We start from the raw sequence: 21,440 nt of genomic DNA, 5'->3' as shown, positions 1-21,440 counted from the left end.
GAGGGAGGAAGCAGAAAGACACTCTACATTTCTTTCTTTGTTTTTCTTTTTCTTTCCAGGCCTGACAATACATAGACAACTTTCCTGAAATACCTGTGAATCAGCCTGGGTGGATCCTGTGGAGGCTGGGAAGTGTCGGTACATGGGCTGGGGCCGCCACCCTGGCTCCCTACACACTGTACTCTGCCAAGGGTGCCCGCCAAGAAGCACTATTCTATTTTGGAGTCTGAGGACAGGGAGGGCACAAAGGTGCCTCATAAATGACCAAGCACCCTCACCTGAAGCCCTGAGAGGCAGAACTCTGGAGGCCCAAGGCTTTGGACACCCTGCTTCTGTTTTCACAGCACCTTGATGGAATTGTTTTTGTCTGTTAGTTTTTTGTTTTTGTTTTTAATAAAGTATCCCCTATTTTTTTAACTTATTTATTTATTGTTATGTGGTGCTGAGGATTGAACCCAGTACCCATGCAAGCTCTCTACCACTGAGCCACAACCCCAGCCCTTTGTTTGTTTCTTTTAAAGCCAGATTACTTATTGGAAGGGAAACACATTAAAAAGGTGTTCACACCAATTTTTCTTTATCCATTCATCTGCAGATGGGCACCTAGGCTAGTCACATAGTTTGGCTGCTATGAACATGGATATGCATGTATCACTCTAGCATGATGCCTTGAATTCTTCAGGGCAAATACTGAGGAGTGGTACAGCTGGGTCATATGTGGTTCCATGCCTAGTTTTTTGAGGAAACTCCTCACAGATTTTTCCTAGTAGTTGTACTAATTTACAATCCTACCAACAGTGTAAAAATGTTTCTTTTTCTCCATATCCTCTCCAGCATTTATTATTATTTTTATTCTTGGTGATTGCCTTTCTGATTGGAATACTGCATATATATTCAAGTTGAAATTTCATTGTTATGTTTCCAGTTTTTATATGAAGCATAATTTTTTGTCTTTTGGTAGTTATACATGACAGTAGAATGTATTTTGACATGTTACACGTACATAGAGTATAACGTCCCATACTTGTGGTTGTACATGATGTGGAGTTTCACTGGTTGTTAAAGAGTACTTTTTATGATCTCTGGTGATTCTCCATTGCTTTCATAATTATATACTTATACTAGTATCTAAATATTTACCAAAAAGTTAGTTCATTTCTTTAGTTTCAGTTTTTCTTTAAATCCTTCCTTAGTGGTATTTTATAAATATATTGTGAAAATGTAAAAAAAAAAAGGTATTCATTATCATTAGCCATTATAGAAAAACAAATTAAAACTACAATGAGAGGCTGGGTTTATAGCTAAATAGCTCAGTGGCAAAGTGCTTGCCTAACATGGGTCCCAGGTTCAATCCCCAGCACAGCAAACAAACAAAAATACCACAATGAGATACCCGTACATGCCTGTCAAATGGTTAAAAATTTTTTTAAAAATGAATAACACCAAATGCTGGTGAGGATGTTGAGAACCTGGATCAAGAATATTTCATATTACTGGAGAAATATAAAATGGTCCAGCCACTCTGGAAAATTGTCTGGCAGTTTCTTTTAAAAACTAAGTAAAAATACAACTATCCATCTGACCCAACATTTGCACTCCTGGGCATTTATCAGAGAGAAATGAAAGTTTACAGTTACACAAAACCAAGCACACAAATGTTCACAGCAGCTTCACTTAAAATAACCAAATACTGGAAATAACATAGGTGTCTCCTCCTAAAAGTGATGGTTTAATCAAAATCTCAGAGGAAGACAAGGCAGAGGCTGAGTAACCCAACTTCAAATTCAGGAATTCCTGATGTCCTCCACCTGAACTAACCGCATCTAGTGGCTGGTCATTCACTGTCCCACGTGGCCTTTACAATGCCCCCAAGGAAGCCACCGCTTCACCATGGTATTGGCTGAAATGCTCCTTTCTAAGGAGGGGCCAATGGTATGCCTGGAGTTCAGGCCCTCCAATCTTCTTGTAAGGAACCCCAAAGTGATCAGCTACTAAAGGCCTGGTCTCCTATCTACTGACCCCTTTGAATGAAACTTTCTCTCTTCCATCACCCAAGTCTCAAGGCTGATCAGCATTTTTAACAGCTGCATGATGAGATTAATTCAATAAAATTGTAATTCCAGGTGAGTTTCCTTAAGAAATATTTGATGAGACAGGTCTCCGCCAACCTGTCCCTCTATACAAATGATTTTTTAAAAATCTGTATTTGGGATTCACATTTCCTTTGAAGACATGCTGAATTATTTTCTGAAGTTCTTAAATCTTTTCAAAGTCAGTGGCGCATCTGTAAGTGACATCTGTAAGCAGGTAAACCACCTGGATGGCATTCAATTCCAATTTAGGAGCTACTTTTATAAACCCACGTCAGTGTCATTTAGAGGTGCCTGGACCACCCTGCTCCAGGATGTCTGGGTGCTACACAGTATGACAGTGCCCAGGGAGCCCTGTGCAATAGAGAGACCCATGATGCTCTCTCAGCACAGCCTGAGGCAATTGGACATGCAAAGATCTATGCTCTGTACTTGATGTGCCCCCCTATCTTGCCTCTGTACTTGATGAGCCCCCCATCTTGCAGACAAGACTCCCTTTAGAGGCAGGCTGACCTCCTGGGGGCCAGGGCTGCAGAATCAGTGCTGAGTGTGCCCTGCTGTCAGCTCACTGCACCTCTTTCTGCAGCAGCCAGGAGCTTTTAATCTTTTTTTGACCTTTAGGGTTAGGAGTTCTCTTTTCCTTTCCACTAGTACTGGGGCAGCGAGGTAGCTCCAGAAGTTCACTTTTTCTATAGATGCATCTATGGAATCCATGTTTTTAAACAAAGGCCCATTCATTTAGAAAGAAAAGAATCCTCTCTTCGTCCCACTTCTGCGAACAGAATATTGATCTTTAACCAGACTCAAACACTCTCCAGGGTAACTATTTGAGCACACTTTTCCCCTTAGCTCTAATATTTCCAAAGCAACTATAATTCTTCTCAACCATCTCCCAGGCACAAAGGTTCAGCTTTCAGCACTCTGCTCATCTCTCTCTGTATTCAATACAGTTATTCCCCAGTCCAGCTAAAGCACAAAGCCCAGAACCAACTCAGGGCTCACTCTGCACAGAAGCCTGCCACCTTCCCCTGTTCTCCAAGTGACCATCAGTGTGTGGCAGAGAGAACCAGGCAGGCACTTGGGAAACACAGATGAGTTCAAACCCCAGCTGTGGATTCGGGACTGACAATTTAATTTCTAACACTCAACTTCCTTGCTGTGAATGGAGGAAAACTGATACATATCTTCCAAAAACTAAATGAAGCAATTATGTGGTATGCTTGGCATACAAGAAATGCTTCCAAAATCATAGTTTCTATTATTCTGCTTATGTGCATCCTAAGGCTGATCAGCATTTTTAACAGCTGCATGATTAGATTAATTCAATAAAATTGTAATTCCAGGGGAGTTTCCCTAAGAAATATTTGATGAGACAGGTCTCTGCCATCCTGTCCCTCCATGCAAATGATTTTTTTAAAAAATCTGTATTTGGGATTCACATTTCCTTTGAAGGCATGTTGAATTATTTTCTGAAGTTCTTAAAATCTTTTCAAAGTCAGTGGCACATGTCCTCATACTACAGTCAGAGGCCTACAGACTGTGACACCCGGCAATCCACCACCTGAACCATTCAGGGAACTCCCTTTAGGATAACCTACATGGGTCCTCAGTGTTCCGTGCAACAACCCCTGGGAGATTCTCCTGCCTTCCCTGGGGATTGTGACATTTGAGGCCAATGGCGAGAGACCAAAAACTCTAGGCCAGGTCACAGTAGCAAAGAAAAGATGCCTGGAAAGACCTCAGGACCTGCAGGTCTTTTTTTTTTTTTCAGTGCTAGGAACCCATGGCCTCACGCATACTAGGCAAGTCTTCTACTACTGATTTACACCCACAGCTCTAGACTTGCAGGACTTGTAGCTTCTCAGTGTTAACCCATAGTCTGCAGGAGGCAGGAAGCAGCTCTGGGGAGAACTTTTTAATGTAGAGTATAATACCACAAGGTAAATAGCTTCACCACACTGTTCCATATGGCTTTTGCCTGAGATAGAAACTAATTGCCGTTTTGTGTACATTTCCAGGTTGGGGCAATAAGGCAACTACTGTCCAGTGCACTCGCCATCAGACCACCTCTGAGATCCACATGGCCACATGCTAACCAGCCCTTTCCATGGTCTCATTCCTCCCAGAAGACAACCCCTCCATCCTGCAAAGGGCAGGAGGAGGCTGGGGGTTTAGGAGATGTGCATGTGTAACCAGGCCTGAGTCATTCTCTCCAGAAGAGCTTCCAGCCCCACACAGCAAGTTGAGTGCCTGGAAGCTGCACTCAGATAAATGAGCCTAATGGGCTTTGGAGCAGGCTCTCTTGAGTGGACCACCTGTGCGCAGGAAAGAGGACAACCCCAAGGGTTAACACCCCAGGCTTTCTGCCTCATACTAGGGCCAAACCGAAGAGGGATTTCCACATCACACATCCATGTGTAGCCACAGCTGAGAAGACGCCTGTGTTTGGCAGGCAGGGGTACCCAGAGCTGCAGTCAGTCTGTGCTGCTCCGGTGGAACTTGTCACCACACAGTGCCAACTCCTGCAGTGTCTACATGCATTCCCACAGGCCTTGAGGGGACTCAGAAGTGAGCTGATGAGCTCGGGGTTCATGGGTTCACACCAGTCGCCTGCATGGGTTTTGCCTCCACTCTATCATCTGAGGACAATGGCAAAGCACAGCCTTGGGACTTGAGGAAGTGCTGGTCAGGTTCTCTTGTGTAAAGTGAGCTTTCCGCCGGGTCCTGAGTCCCTGTGAAGGTACATGTGTTGGGGCCTTGTCTACAGAAAATAAAGCTTCTCCAACCTCAGAAGGGCACGCACCCACCCAGCCACCAGACTGGACACAGGGAGGAGAGAAAGCCACTTAAAACACACACACACACACACACACACACACAATCTCTAGCTCAGTCACCTGCTTTCTTATGGCTATAGTGACTCTAAAAGACACGTGAGGAAAACAGAGGAACTAAGGGAGGAGAGCAGAGATGGAGCCTTCCACATCCAAATGCTGGGCTTTCTATGTCTGGATGATCTGATCAGTCTCCACCTCTAAAACAGAATGAAAAGAGTGGGTCCCAGGGTGTGTAACCTGACACCCTCTACCAGCAGCTGAATACCAAGGATTGTTTTTAAACTTCAAGTTCTGAGCCTGGTAACAAAGTGAGCCTTTCCTGGTGGACCTCCTTGGAAAAATAATTCCTGCTGCCTATTTTGTCAGCATCCTGGACTTGGGATGACCTGCAGTGACTCAGGGTACTTGGTGAAGGCAAGTTAGGGACCCACTTGGAAGCACTTTTCACAACTGAGAGAAGGGGCAGAAGAAGAGGACTCCCTCTATTCCCAGGTGGTACTTGAGCCATATTATCTCATTTTTACATCCACACTAGACCATGAGATGGGGACATTATCCTCATGTTAGAGATGAAGAAACTGAAGTTCAGAGAAGTTAAGCCTCTGCAAAGTCTGAAACAGAGCAAGGGTGTGAAGGGTGTGAAGGTCTCTCTGGCTCCAGCTGCCCATTCTCCTGCAAGATCATCCTGCTTCTCTGCTTGGCAGAGCAAGCCTACTCCAACACAGACCTCCTAAAACCTGCAACATCAGAGCTCTCAGACCTCGTTATTTCTTGGAGGGGGAAGAGGTAACTATGTCAGAATACTCCCTTAGTATCCTGCTTCACTTTCAAATGGAAGAGAATAGTGGAGATTGCAAGCCCAGCCAAAAAGGCTGAGGAAGGACATCACGACTGCCTGTCAGGTTCACACAGTTACTGTTTATTGAGCATTTACTATGACCAGATAGTGTACTAGGCACTTCACACATTACCTTATTTAAGCCACAAAACCATAAGTCTGGTATTATCCGTCCCATTTTACAGATGATGAAGTTGGGGGCAGAAAGGTACGACATTTCTCTAGGATCACACAGTCAGGAATTGGCAGAGTTGAAGCTCAACTCCAGGACTGCCCTGTCTCCATGACCAGGCTCTCTACCCAGCATTATGCTACTCCCACCCCTTCTTCTCTCGGTGCTCTTCCATAGACTCAGTAACACTTGCTGAGCAGAAGCCCCACTACTACCAGACCATGTCCCTCTGATCAGCTGCAATGGAGTTAAGGGCAATCTCAGGCCCATTTTAGCCTCACAAGGAACAGGGCAGCTGCCCACACTCTACATCTTCCATCCACTGAGCATCCATTTGTGTATCAAGGTCTGGTGGAGACAGCGCCTTCTTCCATGCCAACTTCCCAGAATCACTGAATCCAGAATGATATCTTTGCTTGACCACTTCTAACAGAGGTAGCAAATTCCCCAAGGCCTTTTCCCCAGACTTCTTCCCCAATGGCTGCTGCCAAATGCAATTCTCTGCTCCTTGTTCCACAACACACACCGAAGTTTTCTGCATTTCACATTCCCACACCGATTCATTATTTATTAACTCATATTTAATGAATGTGCTTGTTCAAAGGTGATACAACTTGTTCTTGAGTTTTGCAAATCTCAAGTATGCCTGCGGGCATCAGCTTTGTCTTCGAGGGCAGATCCCCAAGGGCAGGGACAGCATCAATTAACACATTCTCTTCAGCACAGGTACCTGCAGACAGGGATGTTATATCAGTGCCTACTGTTTAGGCAGCTGCCAGGGTGCAATATGCAATGTGCACTTCTCAACATGGGCAGCTCCCAGGCTCCATGAGAAAAAGAGACCAAAGTTTCTAGATCTAGTCCAGGGTCATACATAAAAGGCACCCAGCATAGAGTTGCTGAATGTAGTATTTGCTTTAAAATACTTAAGACTTTGCTGAATTCCTCTTTCACATTCCAGGACACAGATGAGCAAACCACTACAAGGTACTAGAAAAATCAGTGCTCCATGAAGTATCCACAAACTCACAGGGCACTCTGTGCACTCTCCCCTCAATTATTCAGGAGCTGACAGCCCTGTTGTAGGAAGATTGGACCTGCACTTTGTGGCTCCCACCTGCTTTGTGGCAGCCTTACCCTGTGTCCCTCCCCAGTGACAGTGAGCAAACCACAGCTAGAGGGGGCTGCATGCAAGGTCCGCAATGGCTGGAATGGTCACTTAGGCAAGAGGAGACAATATCTCGGCTGAAGAGGAACCAGGGTATTATCTAGAATGTCTGTTCTTCCCTGTTCCCCTACCCTCCACCCCATGTACCCTTCAAAACTGGCTCTCTGTGGGCAGAAAGGTTGTTTGGGATACAGTCCTTTGCAATTTCCTTTTAAGCACACAAAGGCAAGACTACCTCATGCTAGTGTGGTGCTTGCCCTGGTCCATCCTCTTTTCAGGAAAATTTAAAAGCAATATCATAATATTCATAATTAAAACTAAGAAGGCAAAAATACACTCTTCCAAAATGTCTCTCTACACACTAATTCATTCCAGACTCTTAAAGACCACATGAGGTAAGAAGATAAAGTCCAAAAATATACCCATTTTACAGATGAGGATACCAAAGTCCAAAGAGGCCAAGCGCTGAATGTGAGTCACTAGTCCTTCCAGCACACTGCACACCTAGGGTACATCCAGAAAAGTTCTTAGAGGAAGGCCCCGAGTCTCCCAAATTACTTGGAATTAGCAAGATGCTCTGTTCTAGTAAGTGCTTAATGGTGTGATGACTATGATGATGAATGAGGGAGGTTAAGAAAATGAGAGAAAGAAGAAAAGGCTTCACTAGCCTCATACAGATTGAAAAATCAATTGCAACACATTCAAAATGTCCCCAACCCTAGCACATTTTGAATCTGTAAGAATTTCTTATTCGTCCCTAACAAAATCTCCTAGCCATTTCTTAAGCCACTGGCAGGCGGTTGGATTTTCCACTTGACATTGTTAAGAGATTAAACTGTTTATCTCATTGTCATACACAGGCTTTTTCAGTTTCCTGCTAATACATTCAGGTTAGATAAGGATTACAGAAGTGATACTCCCAAGTTCCTCTGCATACCAGCTGGCATCCTTTCCCCACACATTTACAAGGCCTGTTTTCTTTCTTTCTTTTTTTTGTAATCTAGTATTTAGATAGCCAACTTGTAAACAGAAAATAGTATACATCCATGCCTAAGCAGGGGATCAGACAAACACCAGCTCTATACAACTGCAGAAGCAGCACTCATGAGGAGATTCTGCCAAATTATACATTTTACCACCCAGTCACCAATTGCCATAGAGAAGAGAAAAACAAATTGAGCTGAGCCTGGAAAGAATGTCAGTGAAATTGGAAAAACACTTGCTGGGAACTGCCTGGGGGTGCAGTGACCTCCCTTGTAATTGCCCAGGTCCCACCAGCTCACAGCATACCAAGAGAGATTGCAGATCAGAGCTGGGTGCATGGCCAGTCACCAGGGAACCAAATTCCTCCCTCCCACAGTAGGCAGAACACTCCCTGCAGTGTATGAAACTATTAAGTGCTGGTAATATAAAATTTATTACAGCTTCTTCTTGGAAAACAGTACAATTGGTTTATTCATTCTGATTAAAAGGATGGGAGTGGGAGGGGTCCAAATGCGGAGAGGTAATGAAAGAAAATTTTGCCCATTCTCCAAAGCCAAGGGCAAAACACCTCATTCCTGCCCTCGTGGGATGCACTCACTGAGAACAACTTGAAAAAGTAGCAAATGGACCACCCTTTCGGGGAAGGTCTTGGCCAAGGTCTGGCCTTTACCCTGTGCCTCATGAACACATATCATTCTATCTGGGTTAATCTTGGTCACCAGGTCAACGGAAATAATCTCAATGCCTTTGTTTGTGATCCTCTATCATTTCATTTTCCCTTTCCACCCAGAATCTTACCACAAAAGTAAAATGCTAGATTAACAGGATAACTGAGCTTCACGAGGAAGGATCCTCTTTAGCTGAAAATTAACCATCTCCACTCCAAGTTAACTGAGTCATTTTTCTACTTTTCAGAGATGGGGAAATAAAAACATATCCTCCGCTATTCTGAAAGAATCATACACAAGTATGACTTGCAGAGGTTCATTCTGTTTCCTTATCATCTATAGCTCCTATTTTTGGGTTACCTTTTTTTTTTTCTTTTGGCTATGCCGGGCACTGAGCCCAGAGCCTCATGCCTGTTAGGCAAGACTCTACCACTGAGCAACACTCCAGCACTGGTTACTTATAAAATCTAATGGCTGGTCAAAAACAAGAGAAATAATTGCAGGAAATTTTTTAAATGCAATATTGGTTAGTAGCCCAAAGAGATACCTTTTGTTGAATTGGTTTCCATGACATGATAGCAAGTCAATAAAATGCCCAAGTAAAGCTCAATAAAAGGAGAAAATCAGATTTTTAACAGTAAACAGAAAATAGTATAATGGAATTATCGAGAAACACACCAGACAAGTAAGTCACAAGCTGAAGTGTTGGCTTTCCAGTGAAATGATTATCCTAAGTCAATTGTCCTCGCCCATAGCCTGGAAGGCCCTTGTCTCTAAGTAAGAAATATCAGAGTGGTCTGCCCTGCACAAACACTCTGCAATAATGTAGCATGCTTGACCTTGACCTTGAGACTTATATACAGCAGTGGGCACTTCTGCTGACCAAGCCCTTCACCCCCATCTTTGAGTCCAAACCTGAAAGTAATCAAAAGGAAAAGACACTAGTAAACAGAAACTTTAAGGTAAGACCAGCCTTATTCTAAACAATCAATGAAATTGCATTTCAGGAAAACAACTATGGTCCCACAACAGCTTGTGAATATAAGTCTTTGAGAAATGAAGTTCACCCCAGCCTTTCTGGCTGGGCAGAATAATTTTCCAGGATTGTATTGGGATGAAAGTGGAACTAAAAACAAAATCCTAGGGTTACTACAGGATTTCTTCCAAGGGGCCCAATGAGTTTTCCAGACAGACATTGCCTCACTGGTACTCACAATGTCTCCCAACTCCATGTACACTAACATGTATTGAGCCTCTACTAGTGCCAGATGCTATGCTAGGCACTTTCATAAACATTATGTCACTGAACTCTTGCCACCCCATGAGGTCATGCCGACTCATGCCACTTTTTCAGAGGGCTTCCAGGCCAGGTGTAGACTAGGTTTTCAATCTGGGTCTCCTAAACCCAAATCCAGCGTACTTACTAAAGCAGCAAGGTCATAGGAATTAGCAATGAATTTGCCTTGACTGGACTTTTTTTTTTTTTTCTTCTCTTTTTTCATCTTTTAGGTGGTTAGTAGGTAGGTAATGTGAGATACTTTCATTCATTCATTCATTCATTCACTCATTCCTCTAACAAATGTTTCAAGAGCACACACTGTATTCAAAGCCAATGTGGATCTTCCAAGGTGAGTAAAGAACTTGTCTACTAAAGAAGTTTCTTGAGTGAAAAGAATGGAAACACGGGTCCTGTGACTCTACTGAATCTTTCTGGCTTTGCTTTCTTTATCTCTAAAATGTGAATGTTGGGGTTGGGGTTGTGGCTCAGAGGTACAGTGCTCGCCTAGCACATGTGAGGCCATGGGTTTGATCCTCAGTACCATTTAAAAATAAATAAAATAAAGGTATTGTGTCCAACTACAACTAAAAAATAAGTATTTTTTTTTTTAAATGTGAATGTTGGAGAAAATGAGCTCTAAAGATTCTCCCAGAGCCAGATCTAGATAACGTTCACTATGGAAACTCTAGAAAAGTTGTTTTTTCATAACAAGCACAAAGGTCTAATCCCTATTGAGATCATATATATTCTAATGTCTTTCAGCCAGAGACTTGAACTCTTTAAACTAAGAGTTTTCTCCTAGAAAAGTGGATCAGGGCTGCTATCTCCATTAGGAAGATGTGGTAAAGGAAGGGGGACTAGTGAGCAGATAACAAGGAGTCTAAAAGGATCGTGGTGAGATTTGGGGTTGGTGACAGTATTACAGCAAGTTAAGTTTGACGAGAGTCAGGAGACCAGGTTGGCAGATTCTTCCAGCTCTCCAATGTGGCCTTCCATAGTCTGGCCCCATGGTTCTGATGGAAATGCTGGGTGTTTCTGCTCTGTATACGGAAACCATCTGTAGCACCGTCATTACTTGGTTCAGTAAGTATACCGTCACAGTGTACCTTCACAGGACACTCAGAAGAATTGGTCGGTCATGTAAAATCTTAAACAGGCAGCTGGCACTCTAAAGGACTTTGCATATGACCAAAGAGGTCATAATTGGGCTTGGTGTGATTTTTTTAAGGCAATGAACAATGACTCACAAAAAAATGTCATTCCCAATGTCAATTTTACCTAGTGAGGAAAAAAAAAATCACTGATAGGCACACTTCTCGTGGGATTGACAGCACAATGTACAAAACCTCCCATGCCAAGGTCTCCTCTCCTATCAAAATCTACAGACCTAGCCACACCAATAGTGTACCCCAACATAATTTAGAAGAGCTCCTTAGTTACTTCTGAAATCACCTGCTAAATATCTGAAGTCTACAGCGTTATTGTTTTTTTTCTACCAAGATATAAAATCCCTTCCATTAAATACTTTAAAAATCTAACTTTAGGTAAATAACTTGAAGCCTAACAAAATTAGGAAAGTGACTCGGCAGCAAACTAAAGTTCAAACTAGCATTTACAAACTGGAATCTATTTCTCTAAAAGCAGCAGCCAAATGATTTACTGTTTTCTTATAAAACCTAAAGCCTAGATAAGTCTTGAGCCATATTTTTGCAAAAATCTAAGCATTTGCCTGAAAATGCTGAGAATCAACTCCTCTTTTTATTTGAAAGGATTTTAAGCTGTCTAAATACGTTCATCTTTGATGAGATGCAGTCTTTGAAGTGATGTTTTGACTCTGTTAGCAAAGCCTCAGTTTCCAAACTTAAACATTGGAGGGAATCAAAGATCCCCTCCCTCCGTTTTTTTTTTGTTGTTGTTGTTGTTGTTGTTTTTGTTTTTGGTAAACAGAGTACACATTTTAGTTTAACGGTTTGGGCATCCTACCAGCAGTCTCTAAGAGCTGTCGGATTACTAATGAAAGCCTTAGATATTATGCTGATTTCTTTTGATGATGCTTTTTAAATGTGAAATTACAAAGAACCATTCTTCCAGTAAAGAAATAGAAGACAGGTAGATCAATAAATTGATCTCAAATAAAAGCACAAAATTAAAGGTGCTCAGTTTCTGCCTTGGTGCCAAGGGCCAGACGAATCTTGTCACACCTCTTATCGCCCTGAGGCATACTTCATGTACACTGGGTTTCAAATAGCATGTCTACAATTAAATAGAGAGGTATAACAAATGGACCCCAGGAGATCTTACTCTGCAAAAGGAGAAAACTGAGCCAGAGAGGCAGAGCCCATGAGTGTCCTGGGGTGCTGCTGCCTCCCAGGTCTTGGTTTCCTCATCCCTAACCAGTAACACCTGGAAACTCACATAAATGACTTGAGTCCTCCCAGATCTAGAAGCTGCTGAGGATTTGCCAGAAGAATCCTTTCCAGAGAGAGGGCTACCCCACCTTCAGAAAACAGTCTTGTGCAGCCTGAACTCATAACCCCACAAATCTGGGCCTTCAACGTTCTCATCCATAAAAGAAGTTTCCACTTAAAAATACTCACTACCAGATGCATCCTTTTAAGTGCCCCTTAAAGTTTAGTTTGGTTTACCTAAAAATAAAATTTGTATATACTTTTCAAAACCACAGCCATTTTAAACTGCTTGAATATTTTTGCTATGTGTAAGAGTTAATTTTTCAGTATTTAAAAAAAAAAAACAGCAAAACTAGCCCCCCCCCCAAAAAAAAATCCCAATGGCCCTTAAAAGTGTTAAATGTCAAGAAGTCAGGAGGTTGGCAGTAGTATACTTCCTAATACTGACCCCCAGGTTTTGTTGTTGTTGCTGTTTTTACACCTGGAAAAAGACTTTTGGAACAAATCAATAAAACCTATTTTTATATTAATGTCCATATATTAATGTAGTACTTTCCATCTGGTGTCTTAATGGCCCAGATACTCTTACATGGAGTGATAAAGGAAAATAAAGAACTGATGATTAGGCTTAGTTGTTCTAAAGGAGAGAAACCATCCCTGCTCAGTGGAATCAAGTTCTGCTCAAAACAGTGCGAGTGTGCCTGAATTTAAGCCACTGCAGATCAGGTGTGTGATATGACTTCTGAGCAAACTTCAAGAGTCTGATCCTTTAGAAGCTGTCACGCCCAGCCTGCACATCACCTTGCACAGGATCATTCTTCAACAGGAAGAAAAATGTGCTACAGGATGTACGCAGGAGAGGGGTAACTTTGTAGGAAGGTAGAGCAGTATAAATGAATAATTCTCAGGGTCTAATATAGGTCTGAGGGCCAGGAATTGGGTATGTGACTGGGACACTGAACCTGCATGTAAAGTGTGCACAAGAATGAATGTGAATATGAGTGTGGGTACGTGTGAGTGCAAACACATGTGAGCATGTATTAGAGTGGGTGCAAGCATCATGAGAGTGAGGATGAGCATGCCTGAGCAGTGTGAGAGTGTGTCCAGCTGTCGTGTAGACAGTAGTGTCGATAGAGACAGCCAAGTGCAAAAAAGAACTCCATGTAGATTATGGTACAGACAGTGCAGGTTCAGTTTTATCTACCAAACACTGACAAGCCCAGCCAACAGGCCTGGTCAATAAAGATGTCTGGACTTCGGTAGACAAAATATCAATCTCAGGTAATCAGGTTAACTTTTTGACCCAATGAGCAGATGTTTTGGTATCACAGATAAGGTTCCAGTGTCACAATCTGTACAAGAAATTTTTGCTGATCCTGCAAAACTCAACTAAAGCTCAAAAGCCCCTAGGATCCCATAATTTCCACTTTGTTATCCATCCTTGCCCCAACGCACACACATTCTCCCCTCTCCCTCCTCCCCTGCCCAGCCCCCATTAGCTTCAAATGATACAGAGAGCAGAGATGGTAGGGAATTTTTCCCTGGTTCTACTCCATGGATGTCTGAAAACCTGTTTAAAAGTGGGAGGTAGTTTGGACAACAGGTCGCCCTCATTTCCCTCTGGACCTGTTAGCTAACTTGAAAAACACCACTTATCCCTCTGGTTTCTCAGTTGGCATCCCTCTGGCAAAGGGGAAAAAAATTATCACCTGTCATTATTTGTCTCCTCTTTAACTTATTTCCAGACAAGACCTCTTTTCACACATCAGGACACATAAACTGTTTCAATAACCAGCCAACAAGAGCTGCTAATCCACCACTAGAAAGGGCAAATGGAAACTTGGAGAACAAGTTAAAGCAATTTTGGGTGTGCCAGCAGTGCTTCAGGGTTTCAAAAGCAAATGAGAGGAGTGGATAGAGGACCACCTGTTATTCCCTAGGCCCCTGATTGCTGGGCAAGAGGGCAGAGAAATCTGGGTCACACCTTCAAAGAGAAGCATTTTCTACCTGCAGTTTACCACCATTCCCTCCAGGTGGATACCCCCTCCCCGAAAAGTGACGTGCCCACACCTGACAACAGGTGCACAATGCCTGGGAACCTGTCCTGGTCACAAAATTCCAGGTTGATTGGATCAGAGTTTGCATATATATTTGCCTCTGGATCATCAGCAGAAGGCAGAGTTTCAGGAAAAGAAATTCCTGGTCTTCAAAAATTCATACTGTGATTTCTGAGGTGGGAGTAAGAGAAAAACATGTTTTGGAGTCCAAAATCATAGTAAAGGCTGCTGAGTAGAAATATAAAGCACCCAGTTATGGTGAATAAAGTTATTGAGGTACAATGAATAGCATTTGGCATTCAAGATGAAATCAGAAGGCTGCCTATCATTCAGCCTTTCACCCAAGGTAGCACTATAACCCCTCACACCCTGAGCTAGGAAATTCCCCATGCTCTCTGGAAAAGCTAAGAGAAAGGCCAGACCTTTTCAGAAGTGCTAGCTTCAATGCGTATGTCTTCTGAAAGATATTCTGATCCTCTGGAAAGTGAAAACAGCCTTCAGCTGAGATTAACCATGTAATAGAAATAAACTCTTGTCTACTGCCATTGCCAGAACAAGATGTCTGTATGAGACTCCAAAGAGATGCACACGAAAATGTACCTGAAATGAACCTGTTCCAGCCCACCTGCCTTTGGAGATACCACCCAGGTGCCTATCTCAAGCAACTCAACCTAATATAAAATTGTTACAAAAGAAACTGTCTGGGGGCTGGAGTTGTGGCTCAGTGGTAGAGCGCTTGCCTAGCATTGGGTTCAATCCCCAGTACCGCATAACCACTAAAAATATTAAAATGACAACTAAAAAAAAAATCTTAAAACAACTAAACAAAAAAACTTTTTAAAGAAACTGACTGCTTGGCCCAGAGCATGGTTTTCATTTTAATTCATACATCAAATTACACCTTAGTACACTGACCACACTAATATTGCAATGTCCTATCCTAACTAAGGCTCACAGGTTGCTCATACATAAATGGGCCACAACCACATCTACAGGTTTCAGAGCCCTGTCATAGAATCACATCACTCATTTTCCTGGCCTAGTGGTGGGTACTGAGTTAATTTGATGGCATCCTTAACAATCTGAATGAATCACAGAATAAAATGTTTTGCTTATTCAGACAAAAGCTACACTCAGCAGCTCTGTTCACTATCTTTGGGGATTAATCAGGAAGTTTTGGATGACATGAATATTATGTTCCCAAGAGGAGTGATGATCTATGGGAAGTACCTCAAAAACTTGTTTTTTAAGATGTCCATGGAAATAACAGTGGGAGTGACTCAGATTCACAGTCCAATCTATAAAATCCTTGCCTATATATTCCCCAGCAGAGACACTTGAAGAGAACTATTAGTTGTGACTGACACAGGACCTTGGTCAGAGTCATTACTCATTAGAAAGTAATAAAACTGGGGACACATAAGGATTCAAAGGTCTGCTGAAAGTAGCAAGAGTTCTAGAAAAATCTCAAGGCAAGACTTACCACTTTGGGCTTCTGCTGGTCCAGGGTATGCAGGAATGCCGCGTTAGGGTCCAAGGTGCGCTCAGGGTCACTGGAAATGTCCTCTTCTGAGTCTTCATAGGAAGAAGAGAAGCCCGTGGAGGAGGCAGAGGAAGAGGACAGTTTCCTCAGAGGCAGGTTGCCCCGAGGGCTTCCCTGCACCTCCTCCAAGCCCCTGTCTTCCTGGGCACCCACATCCGTAATGATGACTGCAGGTATAGCTGGTATGTTGCTGGCACTGCAGGTCTCTCCCAGAGAAGGTTTGTCCTCTTGATTCTGGGGCAGCCACTCCCTGTTGGGGTGAGCATCTCTGTCCTGCAGCTGACTTTCCCAAGTCCCCTCCGATTGTACCCCTGTTCCACACGTCCAAGCCAGACCAGCTTTCTCCATGGGGCCCAGCCAAGCCCTGGAGCTCCCAGGCTGCACATCCACCCTGTCCCCAGGAAGGCACTGCTGTTCTTTCAGATCTTTTGCCATTTCCCAACAGGGCAAAGGCTCCAGCATTCTGCCAGAAGAAATTCCCGCCTCCACTTCTCCAGTCCCTGGCTGCACTGTGCAGCTGACACCAAGCAAGCCCAGTGTTGAAGACCCTTCCCCCACTCTGCCAGAGAGCTGCGGGCGTTCATGGATCACTGAGACCTCACTTTGGGTCTCTGCAGGACCTAGAGAGCCCAGGTCTCCAGAAGGCCTGGACGAGCTCAGGGCTTCAGATGGCTCTGAGCTTTGAGCATTCACAGTCGCATCCTCTGGCCTTTCACTGACTTCTGGCTCTCTGGAGCCTGGCAGGCCACAGGGCAGATTTCCCTTCCCCAACTTCCCAGGGGGCTCTCCACCTTGGGACCCGCTCTGCTCTGGGGTTGGGCTTGTCTCACTGCCCAGGAACTGCCCCTGCCTCTCAACCAGGGCCTCCCAGGGGTGCAGGCTTCCAAGCTTGCAGACTGGTTCAACCAGAGCAGAATCCTGTGGACGGTGTGGTCCAGTGGATGTGGCTGTCGCAGTCACTGCTGTGTTCATCATTAAACTCGTTCCCACCAGCTCCTCTGGGGGAGTTTGGCAGCTCTGAGTTCCCGAAGAAGAAGCGACCCTCTTGTTAGTTTCCATAGCTAAAAATGAGTCACAAGGGGTACTAGCAGGGGACCCTTTCTCCATCCTCACGGAATCCTTTGCACTCTGAGCCCCAGATCCTGTCGTGGTGGCCTGGCCAGGAAGAGGTGCCACTCCCTCCTTGTCCTTTGAGGGGCACAGACTGAGCCCTCCTCTTCTCACAGAGTGGGCATCTGAAGCCTCTGAATATTGCTCCCCCCAAGATTTTGTCCTTCGTTCCTCACTTGGTACGCATTGAGCCAAGACCCTTCCAGGGGGCTGGCTGCTGCTGCGGAAAGGGCTCGGGGAGGGCGAGCGAGCCCTGCTCAAACGTGGGCTTCGGGGCGCCTGAATGGCACAGCTCTGCGCCTGAATGTGCGCCTCGAAAATGCCCACTTTCTGGTTCACCTGCACGTTCTGCAATTCGCGTTGCAGAATTCGCAGCTTCCTTTGGGCCTCCTCCGGTCCCGGCGGAGAAAGGGTACCGGCGGCCACCACCTGCTGCCCATCACCTCGCAGGCGGCCCGCCCAACTAGGGCTGCCCACGCTACTGCTGCTGCTGCTACTACTGCTGCCGCCGCCGCTGCCGCTGCTACTATTCAGCCTGCGCCGGCCGCTCCGCCAGCTCCCGGGGCTCCGGGGCTCCTCTGGCGACAGCGACTCGGCGGGGGGGAAGAGGAAAGAAGCCCCTCTCCCGGGGCTGAAAACGCTGCCCGGGCTAAGCACGGCCCTCCCAGGGGGCAGGGGCGTCTCGCTGCCGCTGGGCCCCGGGCCGCCGCCGCTCTTCACCTCGTCGGCACTATTCATGATCACCAGGCTATTGAGTGCATAGCAGTACACAGCCATAGTACTGGGTCCGCCGCGCTGCCTGCCTCCGCGACTCGGGTTCCAGCTCCGCCGCTGGCGCCTCCTCCTCCCGCGGCTCCTGGATCAGCCCCAGAGGCCCGGCGGCAGCAGCTCCTCTCGCCGATGGGGCTGCATGGCCTCGGCGGCGGGCTGGGGGCACAACTGCGGGCTCGGCCCCCGCCCAAAGCTCCATAAACAACCGCGCTTCTGTGGAGACACAAGGAAAAAAGTCAGGACCCCAGAGGGCGCGAAGGAGAGGGTGGGGAGAGCCCGCCGGCAAAGCCCAGAGGGAGCCCTAGGACCCCAATCTGTTCGGGACCGGGTGCCATAGGACGTCTCACCTATAGGGACTACGAGGCTCCGGGGGAACCCATGCCCGGATCCCTCAGAGTCAGCGCGGTTCTGGGTACGCGTTTCCCCGGTGTGCTTAACCCGCCCCCCTACTCTCGGGTTTGGACCGGCTTTGAAGTCCTTTCAAATTCCAAATTCTAAGATTAGTCTTGAAGCCGTGAGGATGGGCGAGGGAGGATGTGCAACTACTTGGTCCCCAAGGGTGCTGTGCGCGGAGCGCCGCTGACCCGTCACACTCGGCCTGAGCAACCACTGGCTATCGAGGGTAACGGCGCAGCCCTGCTACATCAGAGACCGAGTCAGGGGGAACCTGAGCAAGACCTGCCTTCCCCAAATAGCTGCCAGCGCCGGGATCTGGAGGGCGCCTGCGTACCTTCCTGACCCTGACCCTGGACTTGGGGCTGTGTCTCTCGGCCTACTAAGGCCTGAGAGAGCTGCCCGGCTGCAGCCCAAGCATTTTCAGCACTGGCCTTGTCGCCTGTCCCCAAACAAGTGTTTTTTGAGTGTGGGGCGCGCCTGCGCACGCCCGGGACAGGGACTCTGCAGTATATTGTACCGGAACCAATACTCACCGCCCCTCTGGTTGCCGCCCCCCGCGGTGGTGTGTGTGTGTGTGTGTGTGTGTGTACGCGCGCGCGCACAGCTACTCAACCCTCGGCGCGCCCCGTTACCGAGGACGCACTGTGCCTGCGGGCTTCAGGACCCGCGCCCCTCCAAGGAACTCCGGGCTTTGCGTGGCTGCAGACGGGTGACTAGGTGCGCAAACCCGGAGGAAGGCAATCTAAGGGCGGCGATCTAAGCCCCGGGAGCAGTGCAGCGGAGGGCCGGGCCTCTCCTCATCCCGGGCAGCCTCGCCCGCCGCCAGCCGAGCCTCCCGGCGGCCCAAGCCCCGGTGCTCTGCAGCACGCCTGGGGGAGGTGGCGCGGAGAGAATAGCCCGGAAGGCGGGCTGAACAAACGCCGAAAATTCGTCTCTCCTTCTCCGGCCCCAGGTCCCACTCCAACGCCTCCCTCCAAAAATCAAAACCTCGTCACCGTCTCCCTAACGCACCCCTTTTCGCAGTTTCAGAACCCGGAATGGCAGATCCGCTCCAGAGCGTAGTGAGGGGAGAGAGGGCTCAGAGGCCAGAGCCATTGAAGAGCCGCCAAGCTTACCTGCTGTTTCTCAGATTCTCGGGTCCTGTGTGGACTACACGCCGACCCAAGTAGGGTCGAGATGCATTTAAGGCAGAAATGCTCAGAAATGATTTCCTCAACAATCTATGGAAGACAAAAAAAAAAAGAGTGCGAAAGAGCGAGGGGTTGGGGGAGGTCCGCCGCGCAAGGGCCAGGCTATCCCGGCGGTGGCGACGCCAGGCCGGCCCTGCACGCCCTTCTCCGCGGTGGAGATACTACCCCTGTCAGTGTCTGCTCCGGGCTACTTCAGTGTTTGTTCAATGTAAGATTAAAAAAAAAAAATGTTGGTGGCGGGGGTGGGGGGAGGAGGCAGAAGGCGGGGGCTAGGGGGAGGAAAGCAGGAAGGAAGTTGTGAGCCCGTCTGGGGTTGAACTCAGCGGAACAAGTTTTTCTTTCCTTTTTTTTTTTTTATCTATTGCTTGGCAAGACCGTAGGGAGGGAACACTTAAAAAAAAAGTTTCCAATTGTTGCTAACCAAAAAAAAAAAAAAGCCTTTTGACTTCTGCTGGTTAAAGATATACGATTCATTTTCCACCCCTCTCTCAAGGCTTGCTGATGGCTAGCTTTATGAAACTACTTTTGAAAAAAAATGTTTTTTAATAAAGTATTGAGTGTGTGATCTAAACAAAGCAGCTCCTGAGGACTTTTTGGCATTTAAAATGGACTAAAAGCTTGTCAAAACGGTTTGTGTTCTTGTACACAAAATATGCAAATGTAAAGAAGGTACTTTGTGGGCACCTCCTTGCAAAGTTGCAGATTTTAAGTGCACCACAGTAGTATTTTGGAAGATTGGTTGGGCTGTGAACTGTACAGGCTTTGCAGTGCAATTGTTAGAGGTGTAAACTCACCTTTTTGTTGCACTTTTATCTATAGATGCACACAGTAAATGGGATATTTGCATACTTTTGCACTTTAATTCTCAAGGTTATTTTAAGAAAAAGCATAGTCCTGGAATTAAGCAGACCTAAGCAATGTCTGAAAACCCCTTGCACAGTCTGTTATAGGACTGAATTATTTTCAAGAGATCTCTCCCCCACCATCAGCCGGAGGGGAAGGAACTGCCAGCCAACATTACTGGGAAGGGTATCCAACCCTGATTAGGCCCTGGCACTGCAAGTGTGTTTTGCATAATTCCTTAAATCTTAAACTACAGCATTTAGTGGAAACAGGGAAACACAGCTGCAAGGAGATTTAAAAATCCAAAGCCTGAATCGGTCCTTATATTCTGATTAACTAAAATTCAGATGGAAATTTTGACTTTGCTTGAAGCAAACAGATCTGCTGCTTGTTTATGTAACAACGCTGTTTAAGTGAGCAAAGCAACCTGCTGCTCAATCAGGAAAAGATTCATGGCAATGCTGAAACCATGAAATCCTCTAGCCAAGGATTCTTAGGAAAACAGAGACTGTTGAATCCCTCCTAATTTTTAAAAACATGCCATGAAAGGATTGAACCTAATTCCCCTCCCACCCTCGGTGGGGCTAAAGAAAAAGCCCTGAGTTTATTTAGGTGTTAACTTAAGATCTGGGAAGTTCCTAAGAGAAGCCTGCCCTGTCATTTTTTCCTAATTTTGCTCTCTAATGATAACAAAAAGGAGTTTTCAGATTCCAGGATACCCACTTATTGGAGTTCAGTCTGAGGGACTGTCATCCTACGAGAGGCTAACTTAATACCTATGTCAGGTGTCATGGTAGAAGCAACCAAAGGACCTAGCGACATATACAAGAGGCACAGAAACTTTGCTTCCCAACCCTTGGACAGTTAAATTTCCCAATCATTGTCACCTCACAGTCAGACATCTTCAGGCTTGTCTACTTGAAAAACTCAGGCTTCCTGAATGAAGAATTCTTGGTCAGAACAGCCAGCAGCTGTCAGGTGTGACAAGGAATTTCTACCTTGTATGGAGGTAGGACTTGATGGTAATTCTACCAGTCTGAAATTCTAATTGTGCCACCAAGAGCAGCAAGGGATGGAAGAAAGATG

General features: G+C 45.8%; 1 protein-coding gene and 1 long non-coding RNA gene across 6 annotated transcripts in view; one reads left to right on the top strand and one right to left on the bottom strand.

Moving 5' to 3' along the window:
- The window catches only part of Itpkb (inositol-trisphosphate 3-kinase B), a 100,724-nt gene extending 80,998 nt beyond the window's left edge, over positions 1–19,726 (bottom strand). Inside the window, exons 1-3 of one of the 5 annotated variants that reach the window (XM_015483314.2) lie at positions 19,437–19,726; positions 15,985–18,138; positions 5,826–6,667 (exon numbers count right to left, since the gene is read on the bottom strand). In XM_015483314.2, coding sequence (XP_015338800.2) covers positions 6,641–6,667; positions 15,985–17,931 — 1,974 coding nt within the window. In that variant the 5' untranslated portion in view covers positions 17,932–18,138; positions 19,437–19,726 and the 3' untranslated portion in view covers positions 5,826–6,640. Of the gene's footprint in view, positions 1–5,825; positions 6,668–15,984; positions 18,139–18,272; positions 18,412–18,655; positions 18,793–19,436 lie in introns of those variants that run through there. The other 4 variants (XM_048809294.1, XM_015483580.2, XM_048809293.1 and 1 more) reach the window with 4 other exon arrangements.
- On the top strand, positions 18,903–19,592 carry LOC125618470. The gene is made up of 2 exons (XR_007349762.1): positions 18,903–19,038; positions 19,345–19,592. It is a non-coding gene; the product is annotated as an uncharacterized LOC125618470 (long non-coding RNA).
- Positions 19,727–21,440: the final 1,714 nt, after the last annotated feature.

The sequence above is a fragment of the Marmota marmota genome, unplaced genomic scaffold (genome assembly GCF_001458135.2).
Source record: "Marmota marmota marmota unplaced genomic scaffold, marMar, whole genome shotgun sequence".
NCBI lineage: Eukaryota > Metazoa > Chordata > Mammalia > Rodentia > Sciuridae > Marmota > Marmota marmota.
The sequence above is the reverse complement of the archived record's forward strand: the minus strand, read 5'-3'. Positions and strand labels throughout refer to the sequence as shown.